Raw genomic sequence first — 18529 nt, forward strand, 5'->3', positions numbered from 1 at the left:
ATCTCAAACACATGTAGTGATCCAACGCTGGATTAAGGTTGAAAAAGTTCGAAAGCTTTACCGCATACAAATAGGAAGGATTGTCTCAGGAGTGATTTGTTCAAGGATTCAAGGTAATTATTATATTTTTGTACCATACGTGCATTTTGAAACGTGAAAAAAATCAATGGAAGAAATTAAAAGCTACGGCATTGGCGTCATAATGCGTAATATTTACGTAAAATAAATGCTAACTGCCCGTTTTTTTTGCTCATAACCAAGAATCGAGACTGTTTCACGTTCATATCTATAAAGAATTTAGGGGTTTAAGCAGTTATTCATTAGAATTTTCAGCATAAAAAGCTCTTTGTGGCGATAAGGCGGCGCCACAGTGGCTTAGACTAGCAGCACGTTCGACATATTTATGTAAAATAAATGCTAACTGCCCGTTTTTTTTTTTTTTTTTTTTTTTTTTTTGCTTTTAACCAAGACTCTAGACTGTTTTACGTCTATATCTATAAAAAATTCAGGGATTTATTCAAAAGAATTTTCAACGTATGTACTGTGTTTCCACTCAGTAAGCTTTGAAAGAGATAGGCTCCCTATAAATCGGCCCCCTCGTCGTGTCCCGTCAGTATACTATGACGTCTATTATTCAGACTTACATTTATCCGTTTTCATTTTCTGAATGTGTCCATCCATTTTTCCCCTCAAACACACGTTTGATTGGCTGATGAAATGACCCCCTCCACCCGCCACACAGACGCACACACACACTCACACAACCCCGCCGACAGAAATACGACATGTCGCCTCCTGCACCCCCTTCGAAGAGAAGGGATATTAGACGGGGTTTTTTTCGGCCAGCACAAGCCGCCACTGTAAGTAATGTAAAAAGATGTCAATGTTGTGGAGGTGGGGGAAACCTCACTAATTTTGCTACTAAAAGTTCAACCTGCATCAGAATTAGCACAGAATTAATCATCTCTGTGAACTTGCTTACTTGCAAAACTACCGCGGTCAGGCTAGCCTCCACAAGGAACAACAAAGTCAAGATAGCCGTCACTCATTTAGATCATTGTATGTACTGTATGTATTGTATGTATCATACATAATGTGCAATAATCGTTTATTAATCTGTTTGGTCTTAATGATGTCCCGTCCCCAGCTAAAAGAAGACATGAAGGTTATGCTGTTATATCGTCCCTACCAATGTCGAGACCAAACCTACGCCCTTGATATAAACCTCTCTTGGCTATAAGGCATTGGTGTCCAAATTGTATTGTTTACCATGTAAAATTCCATAAATACCGTATACGACACTGGGCCAAAGCAGAAGGTCGCAGTTTATAGTCCAAAAATGTGGTAAACTGCTAACTCATTTGCTGCCGTTATGGCAATAGAGACAGTGAATCATCATGTTTCTTCACTGTCAATGGCAGCTGATGAGTTAAGTTAAAACAGGCACCAAACAAAAAAAATGTGAAGGACGGATGATTAAGGTGGAGGAGAGTATACTGCAATTGTGTGCATGTTTATGCTCTGTGGAATAGCAACAATAAATAAATATGAGCTGATATTTGAATAGGCTGATATTTGTGCCATCAGAAACTGAATCTGAATGACTAAACTGAATCTGAGTTTGAGCCATTCAGATGTAATTCTGATGGCAAAAAAGTCAACCCATATGAGATTTCTATGGTCTCCTCGAAGTTTGGCTGCAGTAACCATGATTTGTCGTTAGATGACGCCAAAACGCTAACCAACTTGTTTCCAGCTGTATCGGAGAGTGACTGCAGATGTGGAAGGCGGGGGCGGTGGCGAACTTGTGATTGACGTGTATTTAGACCAATAGTGTTGCCGTTTTACAATCGGGGTGTTTCTGATACAAGATACTCCGCCCATTGTGTGGAGCCTAATCAGGCTCACGCAACAATAATGAATGGAAACACGTCGAAGCCAAGTAGAAAGTCAAGCAGCAGCTCCTCAAGCCACTTGGAAAGTTCGACTCGAAAAGCCCGCGGAAGGAAAAGCGGATATATATAGACCCGTTGTGGAAAATAGCACCTAAGAAGACTGGACTGGAGACGCCTGATTAAATGGCATTTGGACTTAATAAAACGAGACTACTGCACTGTCAGTTTTTAGATGGGAGAAGTGGACCGTTTGGATTATTACGTTGATCGCGTCACTGGAATGTTTTGGAAAATTCTTTAAATTATTATTGTTACCCCCACTTTGTTGTATTTAAACACACTTTTTCAACGTGTTTTATAAAGAGGATACGGCACTGCAAGAAAAAAAAATGGGTAATATTGAAAGTGTGGACGGCCAGTCAGAGATGAAGCATCATATAATGCCCCTCAAAGTACCCATGCCGGACCCCACCGAACTGGAGGAGAAGTTCGCCATCGTTTTGGTGAGTTGCTGTACTTTCCCCCCCTACATCAGACCGAATCAGTGCTGTTGAATGTGTAACAACATTGTTGTTCTGCACACGTGTCTCACTCATTCGGCTTTTATTGTAAGTAAAAGTTAAAATGAAGTCAACTCAAGTTTTTTATGGTAAACTATTGCACTTAGAAACTAGGAGACCTGTGTTGTCCCGCCCATTACCCCCCTTCTCTCATGTGGTTCTTTTGTCTCCCCAAAAGTCAGACAACTCAGCATTTGGCTGAAACAGTGACCGCAGCACGGTGCAAATAGGGAGGGAGGAAGGGTCTGTATTTTTTTTAACAATACAGTATACGGTGATGGGGTTGTTGCTTCATTATAAAACCATACAACTACATTGTGTTTATGAGCACAGTTATAAAATTGTGGAAATAACACTCATCCCAATCAAGTTGAGTTCTTGTGATGATGGGCTTTCCGTCAACACCCACTTCTAGTGTCAAGTGACACTGTCAGGCACTGTTAAATTCTGGGGTCTTTCCAAAATGGAGAATTTGACACTTTTGCTTCTTTTCACTTTTGGTTTTAAAGTGTTCTTTTGCCAAGACGTTTTCAAGGTGTTTTCCCTTGCTCTAACGGAACAAGATATTTAGGGTACCTGTTTTTATCTGTCTTGATTTGTCATAGAGGTTTAATGTCATCATAAGGTACACCTGCAATGATGTTACAGCTTTATTTGACTTAATTCATTACAAGACATGACAGACAATGACATACTTTTTCTGAAAATATAAAGACATCATCTACATGGCTACAAACAACACACCAAGACTCATTGCCTGAGTCATTTACATAACCGTACTTTTTTTTTTTCATGTGACTGACAGTTTCACACACATCCGTAGTCATGGCGTCACCTACAAACAAAGCTTGAAATCCTATTTATCACTGAAGCCAAAATGACAATTCCCGGTCTGTCACTGTTATTATGTGCAGCCACGCAGAGATGATTTCTAGGCAAGAGGGCAGTAGACTCAACATCTATGTTGTGCTTCGGTCACATGTTCTCCACCCTGTTCCCTAGCAGCAACACATTTCCTTCACTTTGTGGGAAAGCATAACAAGCTTGTATATTTTAGTCTTCTTATCAGACAATGGTGGCCCGCTTGCCTTTTGCCTGCGAGATAAAGGTACATCAGTTCAGTCTCTTTACTTTTTCAGGAAGAGAAGGTCATAGTTCTTTCATCTGGCAATGAGTATGGTGCTTTTTTTATACTCGACCAAAATACTCTAAATCAAGCACAGATTGCTTCCTGCTGTATGTTTTTGTAGCTGACATCAAAGCGGCAGCAAAAAGTTTGGAAAATGTTATTTTGACATGGAATGTTTCCCACTGCTTGTTGCATGATGGTGTGAACGGGAGTAACTGGATGTCTGTTGGTGTGACTGATTGCCCATCCTCCTGGACAAAAGCATTCAGATCTCCCAGTGGGATGACAGCAGCCCAGAATGATGTCATGTGTGCAGCAGTCTTCGCCCGCGTAGTATTATCGCTGCCCTAATGACTCTAACAGGACCCTTCAACAGTAGACAGTGAAGAAGGAGTTTCAGTATTGCAAATAAAATGCAATCCAAGCCATGATGACTTTGTCTTAACTACCCCTTTTCACCTCGTGCTGCTTGACATTTTCCATCCTTCATTTTGGGATGTAGAATCTTCTTACCACCCCGCTCACTAGGTATTATGCAATCTAATGAATGACTAATCAAATTCCAAGCAATTCTCATCACTCAAAATTATTCATTAGTATGTCCATCCCTCGTCGTGGCACCAATCAGTGTAGTTTTTCCAGCAAGTTGGTAACTCTCACTCACTTCCTCTATTGCAACCCAATCTCTGGCTCAGTCCCCCAGTCAGTATTTCCTACGTCCACATTCCCAGAACGCACTGTGGCGCAAAAATAAGCTTCTCCATATGAGTCGACGCTTACCAAAACGATGTGAGAGGAGTGGGTGGTACTTTCAAAGGTGCGCGTCTGGCATTGGATCCTCTTTCACTGCGCCGTCCACCGCTGGATTCCTGCGGTCTAGTCAGGACTGAAGCCACAGAAGAACTCGGGAGAGGGAAATTTCCCTTTGAACTGCATGGCTGCCTGCCACTGTTCTCAGTGGTAATGACTTTACCAAAGTTGTCCCTTTTTTTTTTTTCAAAAGCAAAGCAGCACACACATACCTAATTGTTTGCTGAGGGAGCTACGTGGACACAGTTTTCGTTCTTGACTGCTAAGAGTATTCTAACTGAGTTGTCACAGTCCTCCAGTGCGAGCAGTCGCCGACATCCACTTGCTTCAGACAGACTAAGCACGAAAGCAATCAACAATGACAGTCTGACTCATTTGCTGCCTCTTCAAATCAAAAGAAAGTGTCTGTTTTTGATAAGTGCATCTAATGGAGTCAAGATGTGAGAAGTGTTTACTGAGCATAAACCCAGATTAGGGTTATTTATTGCCATTCATTTCTGCGCCTAACTGTTTTTCCCTTTCACACTTATGCATCACTTCTCTTCTTTTCTGCCTGTTGTTTGTATACACATCTGGCTCGGACACCCACCGCCGTGTCCTCTGAGGAAGAGGGAGATTACGGGAGCCAGGTGGACGGCTAAAAGCCAGAGTTAACTGTGTTCACCCTCGGGCCACTATTCTCCAGTTTTATGGCCAGTTTTAGTGCTTCTGTAATTCTGTCCTTGCAGTTATTTCGAAAGCAGAGGTCAAGTTAAAGTGCACGAGTGAGCAGATGCAACATGTATGCAATTATCTTACACCATGTGTGGCTTCATGAAGGAACACAGTTGCACATGCGGAGCTTTGACATCATTCAAGTCTCTAATTGATACATGCATGTGTGTACGAGCATATGTGGTGGCTGTCAAGCTGCTCTAATGTATCTGAACCCGAAACACTAGATTGGAGAAGTGATTTCCTCCTCAGTACAATGGGTACTCTGTCAGTTAGTCAGTGTTGTTTTAGAGAGGGGGCCTCATCCCCCTCATGCCTTTTGTGCTCCTCAACAATCTTTTTTAATGCCAATTTAAAGAGCCAGTTGGATTTGAGCACTTCATTTTTTCTTAATTTTTTGAGTATAGCCACCTAATGTGCTATAACCTTCTTTATAAATGATTCTTTCTACCCTATCTCAGTAAATGATTACATTTATTGCTCCTTCTCTCTGAATTTTGTCATTTTTTTCTCATTGTGCTCTGTCAAAGAGCATGTCCAGCATGAGTAATTGAGGCGTTCGTGTACCTGCATTCCTGTCATTCCTCGTGAAACTGACTGTCGGCGGGGGCTTCCCTCGGACACAAAGAGGAGAACAAACAGGATGTCAGGCTCACAGGAATGAAAGAATACTTCCCTTCCCTCATTCATGACCAATCATTACAGTTATTTTTAACTAGTTCCTCATGCTGCTCTCCTCATTTCTTAGGTTTTCCATCGTTTTGATGCCATTTGATTAAAGGCCTCTCACAAAACTGGCGTTCAGGTTCACTTATAGTACATCCAGAGCTCGATGAACATCTGGCTGTCAGGACCTTCAGATCAGGATATTTGATTCCTTATCACTTGGCCTTTAAAATGTCTTGTGATAATAGTCTGTATCTTGAAGCCAGCAATTACTGCCATCAATCAGCTTGGGCCATTTAACCCATGACATAGAGATGCAAGAAAGTGAAAGGTCCATTTGGTGGTAAAATAAAAGGGAAAATGGAGGGAAAGTTGTCACTTTCTTTAACAGGGTGTGATTGGTATGGGAGAAGAAAGTGGGAAAGAAGGTCCTGCATCTGTATACAGTGTTTTCTTTCATCAAAGTGGATTTCACACTTCCCAACTGGAGTGGTAACGATTATTAGGCAAAGTTCTATTTGTTCATTTGAACCATTTGTCCACTGCTGGGCTTCTGAGATGGTTAGTTCACTCATCCAGTTGTTTGTTATTAAATCAAACAGCAGATGCTTATATATGCTGTATATATAGATGGCGGAAAACACTCAGGTGACTTGAAGTTCTGCTCTGAGACCCCCAATTTGGCCAAATTCAAAATTGTCCTATACTAGGCATGTGTGATACATAATTGGAAAGCTTAAAATCTCAATTTTCTGGGGGAAGAAAAATTTTGAACCGCAGGGCATTCAAAAAAATAATTAATTGAAACCCCTAAACCCTAACTCAAGGTGAGAGCATGAGAGAGCATAGTTAAAGACACCATGATTTTAACGAGTTATTATCGCGTACTTAATTTGTTTTGATTCAAAAACTCTGTGTAGCATGTCTCACGAGTGTCAAGAGTAAGACACGACTGAATGGCCACAGCCAGACTTTTTGGGGGTTTTATAGGCGAAACACGGTAATATAACAAGTGTCGCAATGCAGAATTCGCAGACATCAAGGAGTGGTCGAGATATTATTTTTCAAATATTTACCCTTTTAAACCTTTTTTTTCCCATTCTTCTTTGTTTGGAACGATTATTTATCATCTAAAATATCAGGGAAAATGCGACAGTTACAACAACAAAAAATACAACTAAGCTATGGTTATGAGGTAAATATCCGTGACTTATTTAAAGACACTATATTTTTTATTGTGACGTAAATTGTTTAACAGCTTAAAATATGCGAGTGAATAATGTTATAAAGTTGTCTTTTTTTAACTAAATATTAGACATCAATTATTGATTCCAAGCTAAAAATGATAGACATTTCGAATTATAAATATAATTACTTACCTTCTTTTTATGGCTGGGTTGAAACAAAAGTGGTTGCGCGGTGTCTGGAAACGGGGGTCTTCAGGGTAAAAACGGACAAATTAAAAATAGTTCAGGGGCTTAATGCGCCATGAAACTGCTATGGCAGCACATAGACATATTGTTCTATCAAACACAACAGTTCTTTTGGCTTAAAATTCAGCAGTTTATTTTAAAGAGGGGTGCAAGAGCAGAAACTGCTTTTTTAGCCTTGTCTGTGTTTTCCACCATATACCGTATATAGTTATTGTGCCTCACCTGTCTAGAACTAACACGTGAATTTCCTCTATTTTAACTGACGGCCATCAACCAGTAATTTTTTCCTGCTCTCACTTGTTAATAGATAAATAAATACAGTCACCCTGTGAGTATCCGGGTGTTTTGTTTGCAAACAAGTGTAAAGAGGTGGAGGAGCTCCCAGGAGTGTTGGCTTTGTTTGGGTACAGTTTTTTACAGTTTTTTTTTTGCATCTTTGTTTAAGATTCCCCTTTGTTCTGACCACCTAGTTTAGGTTACCAATCCAAAGCGCGATAGCCTGATCAGGTGTCTGCTCAGAGAAAGGTTAGCAGTGTTTTCTCACACTCCCAATTCTTACCCAAGAGCTGGAAAACACCCGCAATTCATTTGCACACCTTTTAGCTCAAAATGCGAAGTCACACACGGTCAGGTTACAGGCCGCGGCTTTAGAACAAATCTGGCATTAGTCATGTGGAGCAGTTTGATTTCCTTGCATCCTCAGGAAATCACAGAAGCGCCGTGACGACATCTACGGCGCTCATCCCGTCTCCTCTCATTGTTTTCCGCAGGGAAGAAAAAAAGAAAGTCAAACAATTTCTCTAACGTTAATTAATAAAAAAGCCAACCTGATGCATATACTGGTACATATACTATGTTTGGCCTGTTCACAAGTGTGTCAAATGTGGGATGGCATTCTGACAAGTAAGAATACCTTGCATTATCACTTGCATCCCCCATTAAAGAAACAGTTTGTCAACCTGTAGGTTGATGTGGTGCATTTCTGTAGGCGTTGGCGCTATTTATGTCTTTTCTTTATTCCACTTTTAATTTTCCTAAGACACACTACACTTGAACTGATAATCCTGGCATCGTCTTAACACTGTTTTTCATAGTATATATCGATTCCGTTTTTTAAAAAATTGTATTTATTTATTTTCTGCCTTCTGGTTGGCTCACTAACATGAATTTGCTTAACTTTTTTTGTACTTTCTCTCAACCTTGTTACACTTGCTGAAGTACCTCATTGGTTTCCATTGATGTTGATAGACAGTCAATGCATTTCAACTGGCAGTGAATAATCAAGATAATCAGTGAATCTTTTTAAATGCAGTGAATGAGTTCTTTAATGTATTGGCTTTACATTAAGTGTTGTATGTTGGAAAAATTATCACGTTTTAATCGATAACTGTAGTTGAGATTCATAGTTGTCTTCAGATGGGGATCCGTGTTCCAGTTGAGCCCCGCTTTCCGGGACCCCACCCTGATGAGTAGACGTTGGGATTTGTTTGGGGTAAAGCGGGCTGTCTGTGTCTGAGCTACTCTGTGATGAACAGCGTTGCCGCCCACTCTTTTCCCTCTGAGCTGATGACAACCATGTCTAGTCTGTGAGAAAAAAGGAAACACACTTTTTTGCGTTTCCTGCTGTGATAAAGCACCAGTAACACATTATAAAAATATATTAAGAGACATTACGGGCGCTCAAATATTTGACCAAAGACTGAATTTTTACTCAAGACCATTGGTCAAATATATTAGTTAAAAGATACATTTTGCAATTTTTAATAATTCTTAGGTGTTTCATAATAAAGTTCCCTGACCTTCTCCCACAGAGATACAAAATGGAGAAAGGATTACAGTACACTCATGCTCCACTTGTACAAATACTTGTCCATTCGATTTTTTAAGATGTGGATAAAGTACTGGAAATACTTGTATTAAGAAAAAAAAGCCTTAAGTATTTTTTAATATTCATGTAGAAAACACTACTAAGAAGAGAAGCTTGATTTTAATATAATTTTTTTCTTTATGATAACAACTTGCACTTAAGCCTTCTTTAGGATAGACTTTATATGAGAGATTTGTTTAGTTTGTCATTATGTTCTCTCTTATCCAAGGGTAAAGCAGCAAAAGATCATGTAGGAAAACATCTATCCCTCTTTTCCACTCTTCTGTCTGGGATGCTCCAGTGGGAGTTGAAGGTCATAAAATCGGCTCAGGCAAGGTCATAAATCACCTTGGATTAGGAGCGCGTCCAGTTCAGGGTAGTTGGAGTTGCTCCATTGAGTTGCCATTTGTACTGAAATGCTTGCAAGCCCAACTTTCACCCAGATCCCCACAACCTCCCTTCCCTGCTGGCAACCTGAGCCGCTCAAACTGCTTTACCATTTGAAACCTAAATTTTTCCTTCACCAGTTATTGAAATGTCTGTTTTCCATATGTCTGCACTCAGCTATAGTTATCATTTACCTGTTCCATTGAGAGTAAAAGTGGCCTCCAAAACATGTTGTCACATTTAATCAGAGTTGTCCAAACCCATTGTGTTTCAGATGCGTCGCTCTTACTTTTGTTGTGTGTCTACAACAGTGTGGATTCGCGAATCACTGTCGAAAATCAGTCCAGCTCACAATTAATTTTCATGCATTAGCAATACATTGGTGCTGTTAGGTCTAAACTTACTTGTATCTAGCAAAATAATAAAGACCTAGAGGAGGACGAAGACAAGGATCAGATAGGAGACAATGATAAGGCTTTACACTGACGGCCGTCAGGAGAGAGATTGATGCGTGCCGTGTGGCTCGCAGCAAGCTTATCTAAAAACCCCCCTGAGGAGCGCCAGCCTTTTATTAAGGAGTTGGAGAGCATTCATTGCACATGCGTAAGTTTTGTTTTATCGAGATTGTATCATTTACTGAGAACAGAAACCAGAATGAAACATTATGGTGACATTTACTGAAAACAGAAACTTTACTCTTTCCATTGTGTAAACACTAAAAAGCATAAGTGAATAGAGAAAACAATCATAACACCTAGTTTTAAACACACATAATTGCATTTACTATTGTAAATATTGTGAATATTGTTAATACTGTTATTGTGAATATTGTTAATATTGTTATTGTGCAAAAGCATTAAAGCACATCTCACAGTGCCCTAAGAAATGAGTGACTTCACCTCACTAGTTCACATAAAAACACATCTTGCGCATTGAATGAGTCAAGTTTTTTTTTTTCTCAGATACAAGCTCTCATTGGGCAGATTATTTATTTTGATGTCTTAGGGCAAAAAATGTAAATACAAGTACCAGTACTATATTGTAGGGCTACAGCTATCGAATATTTTAGTAATCGAGTAATCGACTGAAAATTCTATCGATTAATCGAGTAATTGGATAAAGCATTTTTTTTAGGTAAGAGAGCAATTATAAATATACATGAGAAAAAAAAACATTTAATCCAATATTGAACCATTTTCAGTCAACCAATGTCTTTATTTTTGATGTACATTGTTGGAAATAGCCAACAATTGCGTCTCAGATGTGACTACAAAAAAAAAAAAAATCACTGCTTTCACTCAAAAAACTTCAAGATCTTATAAAAAAAAAAAAAAAAAACATATTTCTTACCTAAAAATGTAATTACGCTTGATAACACACATCACTTGAAAGCTACGTGTTTTTCCCACGTGTTTCAATTTATTTTCCATTTGTGTCAAGCTATTTTTAAGTTCTAGTTAAGTTTTAAGTTAGTCTAAACTGTATGTAGTGATAGGATTTAGAGTTTTTGCAGTGTTCAAAATAAATGTATGATACCTGCTGTATTGGAGCACATTAGGGACCAGTGCTACATGGTAATTATTCAGCAATGACTACTGAGCTAAAACTGACAGTTAGCTTTATTATGTTTTAATTTTAAACTCTCATCACTCTACAGCTCTATGTTTTTACAGATTAAATAAAGCCTGTATGTAAGACACGTTCGCCAAGCATCAACAGTGGTCATAATCAACAGAAACCTAGCCCTCCGAAGGGCTAACGTGACGTGAGCGAGTGACAGTAACATTATATTTATTAGCGATGAGAAGTCTACTACTTAAAGATAGCGGCTGTTTACTAACGCTGCCCAGACGCGGCCGAGTCCGTCATTTCAAATCTAGTCCTAAATGCATGCAATATCTATGAGACGCATCGGACACTACCTGCTACCACACTAGCATCATGCGGGCGTAGTTTTTAGCAACGTCGGCGTAGTTTGTAGCGGCTGTCGGCTGCAGTAAGTTTTTTTTATTTTTTTAAATTGCTTTTTCCTCTACGCACGTGACGCCAGCGCGCTGTCCCGCATTAAAAGTAGTCCGGGCAGAACATGATGCTTAGAGCTGGCAAAATTAAACGATTCCTCGAGGTGAATAAAATTACTCAGATCAGTTTTTAAACTTGAGTTACTCGAGTTGCTCGAGTATTCGTTTCAGCTCTACTATATTGTATCAGGCATCAAACACAACTCAACACACTTCACAACAAGCTTTAAGATCTAATTACGATGTTTTATTATTATTATTTTTTAATAATAATTAGCGGAAGATTATATTTTTCTTAAGAGAAGAAAAGTTGAGTCTGATGCCAGACAATGTGAAACAAAAAGTCTATGTGTCTTTTTATTTTGTGTTAATAATGTCTAGTTTCAACTTGGTGGTGGATAAAAGAATAGGTGTAAGATTAGATCACATTAAATACAAATACAGCATTTTAAGATGGTTTTCTTTTTATGCTCTTTTCAGTTTTATTTTACACTCATGCGTTTAATTCTTTTTTTTTCTTCCATAAATTGACTTTGGATTAAAGGGGCAGACAACAGTATAAATTATCTTCACTTGAAAGATGGTTGCTGAAGGTCATTAAGTATGCAAATTTTGAATGTATTAAACCTCTGATAATGGAGAAGTGCTGCAACACAAAAAAATACACCTTTTTTAAGCGCAGCTATTTTGTGACTTCAGTTATAGTCAATCAAAACACACACTAATAGTCTCGAGCACAGTTGCATTCAGGGATATTAATGACATCATGAGGATGGGAATCTGGCATACATTCATTTGGTTGGCTAAAAAGGTACCAGCATTGATTAAATGTCTGCCCCCATGTCCGGCAGCCACTCCTCGTAACGCTGGCTTTTATTTATGTTGTGCTCCACTCTTACACACCAGATAAATTAAGTTCTGTTAGATTCCTAAATTCCTATAGTATTTCTGCAGGAATACTTATAGTAAAGGTGTTGTCTGTCCTGTTAAATGTAAAAATGGCATTTGCGTTGTTTCCCAAATTGCTCCACTGGTGCCTTACAACAGTAGCCCCTGTGATGAAAAAGATACTGTCAGTACTAGAACCTGTTCATCAAGCTGTGTATTGTAGTTGTGGTGCTTTTGAGTTGGATTTTCCTCTGAAGATTACCATGGGGCAAAACTGCGACCCTGCCCACCAGCTATTGTTAACCATTTTCTATAAGGAGAGAAAAAAAAAAGTCTCAAATGTCAAAGGATGGGAATGGCATAGCACCAAATCAAAACAAAGCTCAGCATTGAAAGGAGTCAGGTCATAGAAGAAGGGCCTCGCTGGAGGAGAAGACGTGGGTAGCGCATAACAAGCGCCAAGCATTTTTCAAATTTCTGTAGTATTTTACCCCTAAAATGGGCCCAGCAATAAATAACGCATATCTGCTTACTCCCTCGCTTCTTTTTGAGCTTCTTATAAACACAGGAAGCGCAAGATTGTTATCACTGCTGGAAAAAGCTAAATGAAGTCAACTAAATTCAGTTCTTCGGCTCAAATTACTTCTTTTAGGTCTTGAACAAAATATCCCCTGCTCTTCTTGACCTCTTTTTCTTACCTTCTTACATTTGTTATCATTATTTGACACCCATTTTTGTTGTCACACATCTGTGTCCCGGGTGTCGGCTGCCATGTTGTGTGTAAGGCCATTTGATTGTTTTATTACTCCCATATACAGTACATATCATCCACAGCAGAAGCTTATTTCTTTACCCCTGTTCAATTTTTTTTTAAATCATTTAGTACATTAGATGTTATTTTACCAAATCGATTGTGTGGATACGTCAGCTCTTGTTTGCTTTTCACTTACAGAATTAACTAAGTACAGAAAGGGCCTCTTGCTCTTAAGCAGTGCTTATGCACGACTGACTAAAAAACAAGAAAAACAGCTCTGTTCCAGGCCTGCACAGATGCCAGGGCTGATATCTGGGTTTAATAGAGTTTTGCTTTTGTGTTGACCCCACAATCAAACTTATGTAACATTATCTGGGTGTCATTAAACAAACCCCACTTTGTGCAATTAGTAATTGTCAACCAACTCTTTGTTTTTTCCCAAAAATGAAGGCTGTGTGTTTCTTTATCCCAAGATATGGCTGCCAATGATGTTAATTATCAAAACTATTAATCTCATCTTCCAACGACACATCAAATCTGTCACATGATGACGATGTTCATAGAATGACGAAGATAAACATGGAAGCTGCTGTATGGGGCGCCGTTTGTAAAGCAGTACACGCTGAAAATTACGACAACATTTTCTCACATTTAGCACCACACTGTGTTTAAAATGTGGTGTAAAATTTTTAGTCACTTTTTTTTTGCACATTTAAAACATTATTTAGCAACTTTAATATTTATATAAATAAGAAGTTTTGGACCTGATTGTTTAAATCTAGAACTAAATATTTAATTAAAATCTTGAATTTATGTCCTGCATCCTAAATTTTAAATCTGGAAACGGTTGGAACTAAATATTTAGCTTAATATGCAAATTCACATTACTGGAGACCGGAAGTAACAAAATAAAAGCTGGCGCACACAAAATACTCTTTAAATAGTTTCTCCTAAATGTGTATTTTAGCTATATATTGTTATAATCACAATGACTCATGTCCAAGAGCCGACCGACTGCCACCGTTGAGTAGGTTTTATACATTTTTAGTTCCAACCGTTTCCAGATTTAACATTTAAGATATGGGATATAAATTCATGATTAAAATTAAATATTTAGTTCTGGATTTAAACAGTCAGGTCTAAAACTTCTTATTAAAAACTAAATATTTAAGTTGCTAAATTGCGTTGTAAATGTGCAAAAAAAAAAAAAAGTGACTCTAAAAATTTCAAATCATTTTAAACACTGTGTGGCCCTAAATGTGAGAAAATGATGTCGTAATTTTTAGCATGTACTGCTTTACAAACGGCGCCCCATACTGCTGAGATAGTCAAAGGTATATTTCCCAGAAAGACTAAAAAAGGAGGACTAAGGAGGGAGGGGTGTGTGGGGTCTGACTAGACAAGAAAGTTGTGATCAAATTTAGTTCTATAAACACACACATTCCTGCTGTAATTCTGGACATCTGGTATGCATGTTGCTTCTCTTTTTCTTCATGTGTGGCTTTTGTCAAGCAAAATTTATTAACATATAACACATGCACTTTTGCTTCTTTGGTAGCTTCAAGCGTTTTTTTTTTAGCTTGAATCGTTTACGTTTTATTCTTATACAATAATTAGTGTTAGAACACCCATATTGTCCACGCAATTGTTTATTGAAAGTCAAGCAGTTCACTTGCAATGAATAGTTTGAAATGGTACAAAGGTAATTGGTGAACTACCAGAGTAAACTTACCGAAAAATGTACATTCGGGATTTGCACGAAAACTCAGCTTGCTGGAATTATGTTACTTCTTATGTAACTTGAATTGTTTGAGTGAAATATTGCCCTGCGTGAATTTCTGTTAAAACCTGGAAAATTATGTAAATTTTACTTTAAAGCTGCACAATGTAGGATTTGCACTTTATTCATGAAATGGCCAAAATATTTTAATAGACATTAAAGAAACATGTTTTTTGGAAATACTTCTAAAACTGATCTCAATTGTTAAGCGGAGATTTTCCCATTTTAAAGGATGATTTATGCGTCACAAATGTCTTCCTGTTTTGCTTCCGTGTTCATCATCAGCTAATCACGAGATCAGTTTCCAGTCTTCGTCCGGGTTGCCACAGCTCAGTAAACTAAGGCTGCGCCATATTTGACAAACAGTCTGAATTATGTGGACAACTCAAGCAAAAAAAAAAACTAAACAAAAAACAAAACATTATGGATCTCAAAGGATTCAAGACAACAAGAGAAGCAAAATCTTCAGGCAGTGAGCACTGAAATTAAAATGTTGCCATTCATCCATCATAAAATTACCAGTGTTGAAAAACATGAATTTGCAATTGGTAGTGTGTTATGATTCCGTTTTAACGGATGCTCTTCAGTAACTTCATAAACCTTATGAACTTTTCATAACACCATTCAGTATGTTGTACTAACCTGCTGAAAGTAAAAACGAATAAGAAAAAGGTTATGAAACTCATATCGCCAAAAGAAGCATTCATTGAGCGTTCAACTCATGTGTTGGAGGATCTCATCAAATTGTGTAAGTATACCAAATAAAGTGTCCTTTGAGAGAATGTGGAAGAAAAGGTTACGATCACATTGATTTTTGGTTCACTTTTTTTCTTATTTGGTTCACTGCAGACAACGTGATTCATGAGTTGCAGTGTGGTTCTAATATGGGGGAAAAAAATAGTGAAATGCTCTCATGTGATATCGCTGTAGCCATCATTGGCACACGTGTTTTTGAATATATATGAAACCACACTGACCAGCTCTATGGGCATTTTAGTAAACCTGTCTTATCATCACGAGTTAGGTGTCAAGTTAACAGAGTGATTGTGGTCATCCTCATGAGGACATTGTTGTTGTGGGTGTACATGAGGGTCACCAGTGCACCACAGCAAATTATCTTGCTTTCAAAGGCAATCACGTCACGCCCCGTTTACAACTTTAGCTTGTAAATGGTCCCAAACTGTCATCATGAGATATAAAACACTCTGTCTGCACATACAAAATAGAACAGATTGACCTTAATTTGAGCCACAGTTAACTGGCTGCCTCTGGCTGAGCACCGTTTTTGTGTTTTTTTTTTTAACCTTCAGGATTAGCTGACAGCTCTCGGTTCTGATTGTGGTTGTAGTGGTTAAAGGGCAAGCGTAGTCTCAAAGCTGAGACACACTAAAACAGAGGTCTGTCCACTGTGGTAGGGCACTGAATATCAACACAGGAAGTGAGATCACCCCCCCCAAAAAAAAAATAAAATTTGAAGTAAGCTCTGACGTGGGTTGCACATGCAGGCCTGTAAAACCTCTGACATACACCCAGCAATTAAAGAATTGTAAAATGAACACACATTGGCAAGTTTGGTGTTACATTTTAAACTAATCTACAAAATGTTTCATACATTTACCTCATCGTGCTTTGTAACACAGTAAAACAGTCCAATTAGTTTATGATGCTCATCATTTTTACATACAACCAAATTTTCAGTTTTTTTTGTTTTTTTTTTCATTATTGATTTTCTTCAAATGGAACCATACAAAAGACAAGAACAGACAGAACAAAATAACATACAACAACAAAAACAGCTAGCTGGGAATAGTAAACAGGTACATCATGAAAAGCAGTGCAATACAATGAAAGGTATGCATGGGGGAAAGTACATTCATCACACAAATGCCCTCATCAGAATGGCAGAAACATTGTCGTGAGTGTCGTCCAGGAATGTTTTCCATGATTGTTCAAAAACATCTGTCCTGGAATGCGAAATACAAGTCAGAAAGTCCAGTGGAATATATTCCATTATTATCCTGTGCCATCCCGATAGTGAAGGGGCCTTATCCATGATCCAGTACATGAGGATATTTTTCCGGGCACAAAAAGTCAAAATATTATAAAGTCTTTCCTGACATTTATCATTAATACGGTCATTTGTAAGACCCAAGAGAAAGGAAATTGGGTCCATATCAAGCTGTGTTATTAAAATTTTCTGTATTTCAGACTGGATATCACTCAAATATTTCTGTATTTTAATACAGGACCAATAGCAATGTGTAAGACCACCAATTTCTGTCTTACATTTAGCACAAACAGGAGAAACATCTTTCCTATATTTAGAGAGACGGTTGGGAGCAACATGTGCTCGATGTAAAATCTTTAATTGAGTCGCTCTTGTTCGGTTACAAACAGTTATATTTTTTGCGTTTGTCCAAATGTTGTCCATTTCTGCAGGTATTTCAACACCAAATTCCCTCTCCCAGACCCTCCTCAGTAACTCATTTCCTGAACCTGAGCAATTTTCTAAACTAGCATAGAAGGTCCTAATGGAAGCCTTCCCCTGGGAAAGAAGTACCTGTTTATCTTTTTGTGTGACACTAATATCTACAAGCAAAGATGTATCTTTAGTAATAAAATTTCTGACCTGAAAATAACAAAAGAGGTCATTTCGTGATACGTTAAATTTTTCCCTTACTTGACTGAAATTCATTAGGGTAGAGCCTACAAATAGATCACCCAGGTAAACTATTCATATAGTTGCCCAGTGGTTGAATGAACCACCCAAGGTCCCTGGTAAGAAATCAGGGTTATCACTAATTGGTGTAAAGACTGATGTAAGCCTCGATCTGCCTTAGATGTGCAATGTCATCCTCTACGCCCCAACAGAATTAATTGTAATTGGGTTGCTGCAAAGCTTTTTAATACATTTCAATTTTTTAATTAAAAGTACGTTTCTCAAAGGGCAGTTGGATAAGTATTTCTCAATATCCAGCCATATTGAAGAGGCATCATCTTTAATCCAATCAGTTATATACAGTGGGGCAAATACATATTTAGTCAACCACTAATTGTGCAAGTTCTCCCACTTGAAAATATTAGCGAGGCCTGTAATTGTCAACACGGTTAAACCTCAACCATGAGAGATAGAATGTGGGAAAAAAACCCTGAAAATCACATTGTTTAATTTTTAAATAATTTATTTGCAAATCATGGTGGAGAATAAGTATTTGGTCAATACCAAAAGTTCATCTCAATACTTTGTTATGTACCCTTTGTTGCTTTGTTATGTACCCTTTGTTGGCAATAACGGAGGCCAAACGTTTTCTCTAACTCTTCACAAGCTTTTCACATACTGTTGCTGGTATTTTGGCCCTTTCCTTCATGCAGATCTCCTCTAGAGCAGTGATGTTTTGGGGTTGTCGTTGGGTAACACGGACTTTCAACTCCCTCCACAGATTTTCTATGGGGTTGAGACCTGGAGACTGGCTAGGCCACTCCAGTTGCCTGGCACGGCCAGACTGTTCTCCCTGTATTTTTCAAACACTGAGAGAAAAGTCTGGGAACTAGCCCATTAACGGCCTCTCGAGCAGGTACAAAATCAATCGACAAATCAGATTCGTTTATTTGAGTGACGTGTTCT

At 38.3% G+C, this 18529-nt stretch overlaps 1 protein-coding gene across 12 annotated transcripts in view; it reads left to right on the forward strand.

The window, feature by feature from the left end:
• Nucleotides 1-1915: 1915 nt before the first annotated feature.
• fmnl3 (formin-like 3) overlaps nucleotides 1916-18529 on the forward strand; it is a 54229-nt gene continuing 37615 nt past the window's right edge. For all 12 annotated transcript variants that reach the window (XM_057829838.1, XM_057829837.1, XM_057829842.1 and 9 more), the window contains exon 1: nucleotides 1916-2398. In XM_057829838.1, coding sequence (XP_057685821.1) covers nucleotides 2285-2398 — 114 coding nt within the window. In that variant the 5' untranslated portion in view covers nucleotides 1916-2284. The remainder of the gene's footprint in view (nucleotides 2399-18529) is intronic.

This window comes from Corythoichthys intestinalis, chromosome 2 (assembly GCF_030265065.1).
Source record: "Corythoichthys intestinalis isolate RoL2023-P3 chromosome 2, ASM3026506v1, whole genome shotgun sequence".
NCBI classification, from domain to species: domain Eukaryota; kingdom Metazoa; phylum Chordata; class Actinopteri; order Syngnathiformes; family Syngnathidae; genus Corythoichthys; species Corythoichthys intestinalis.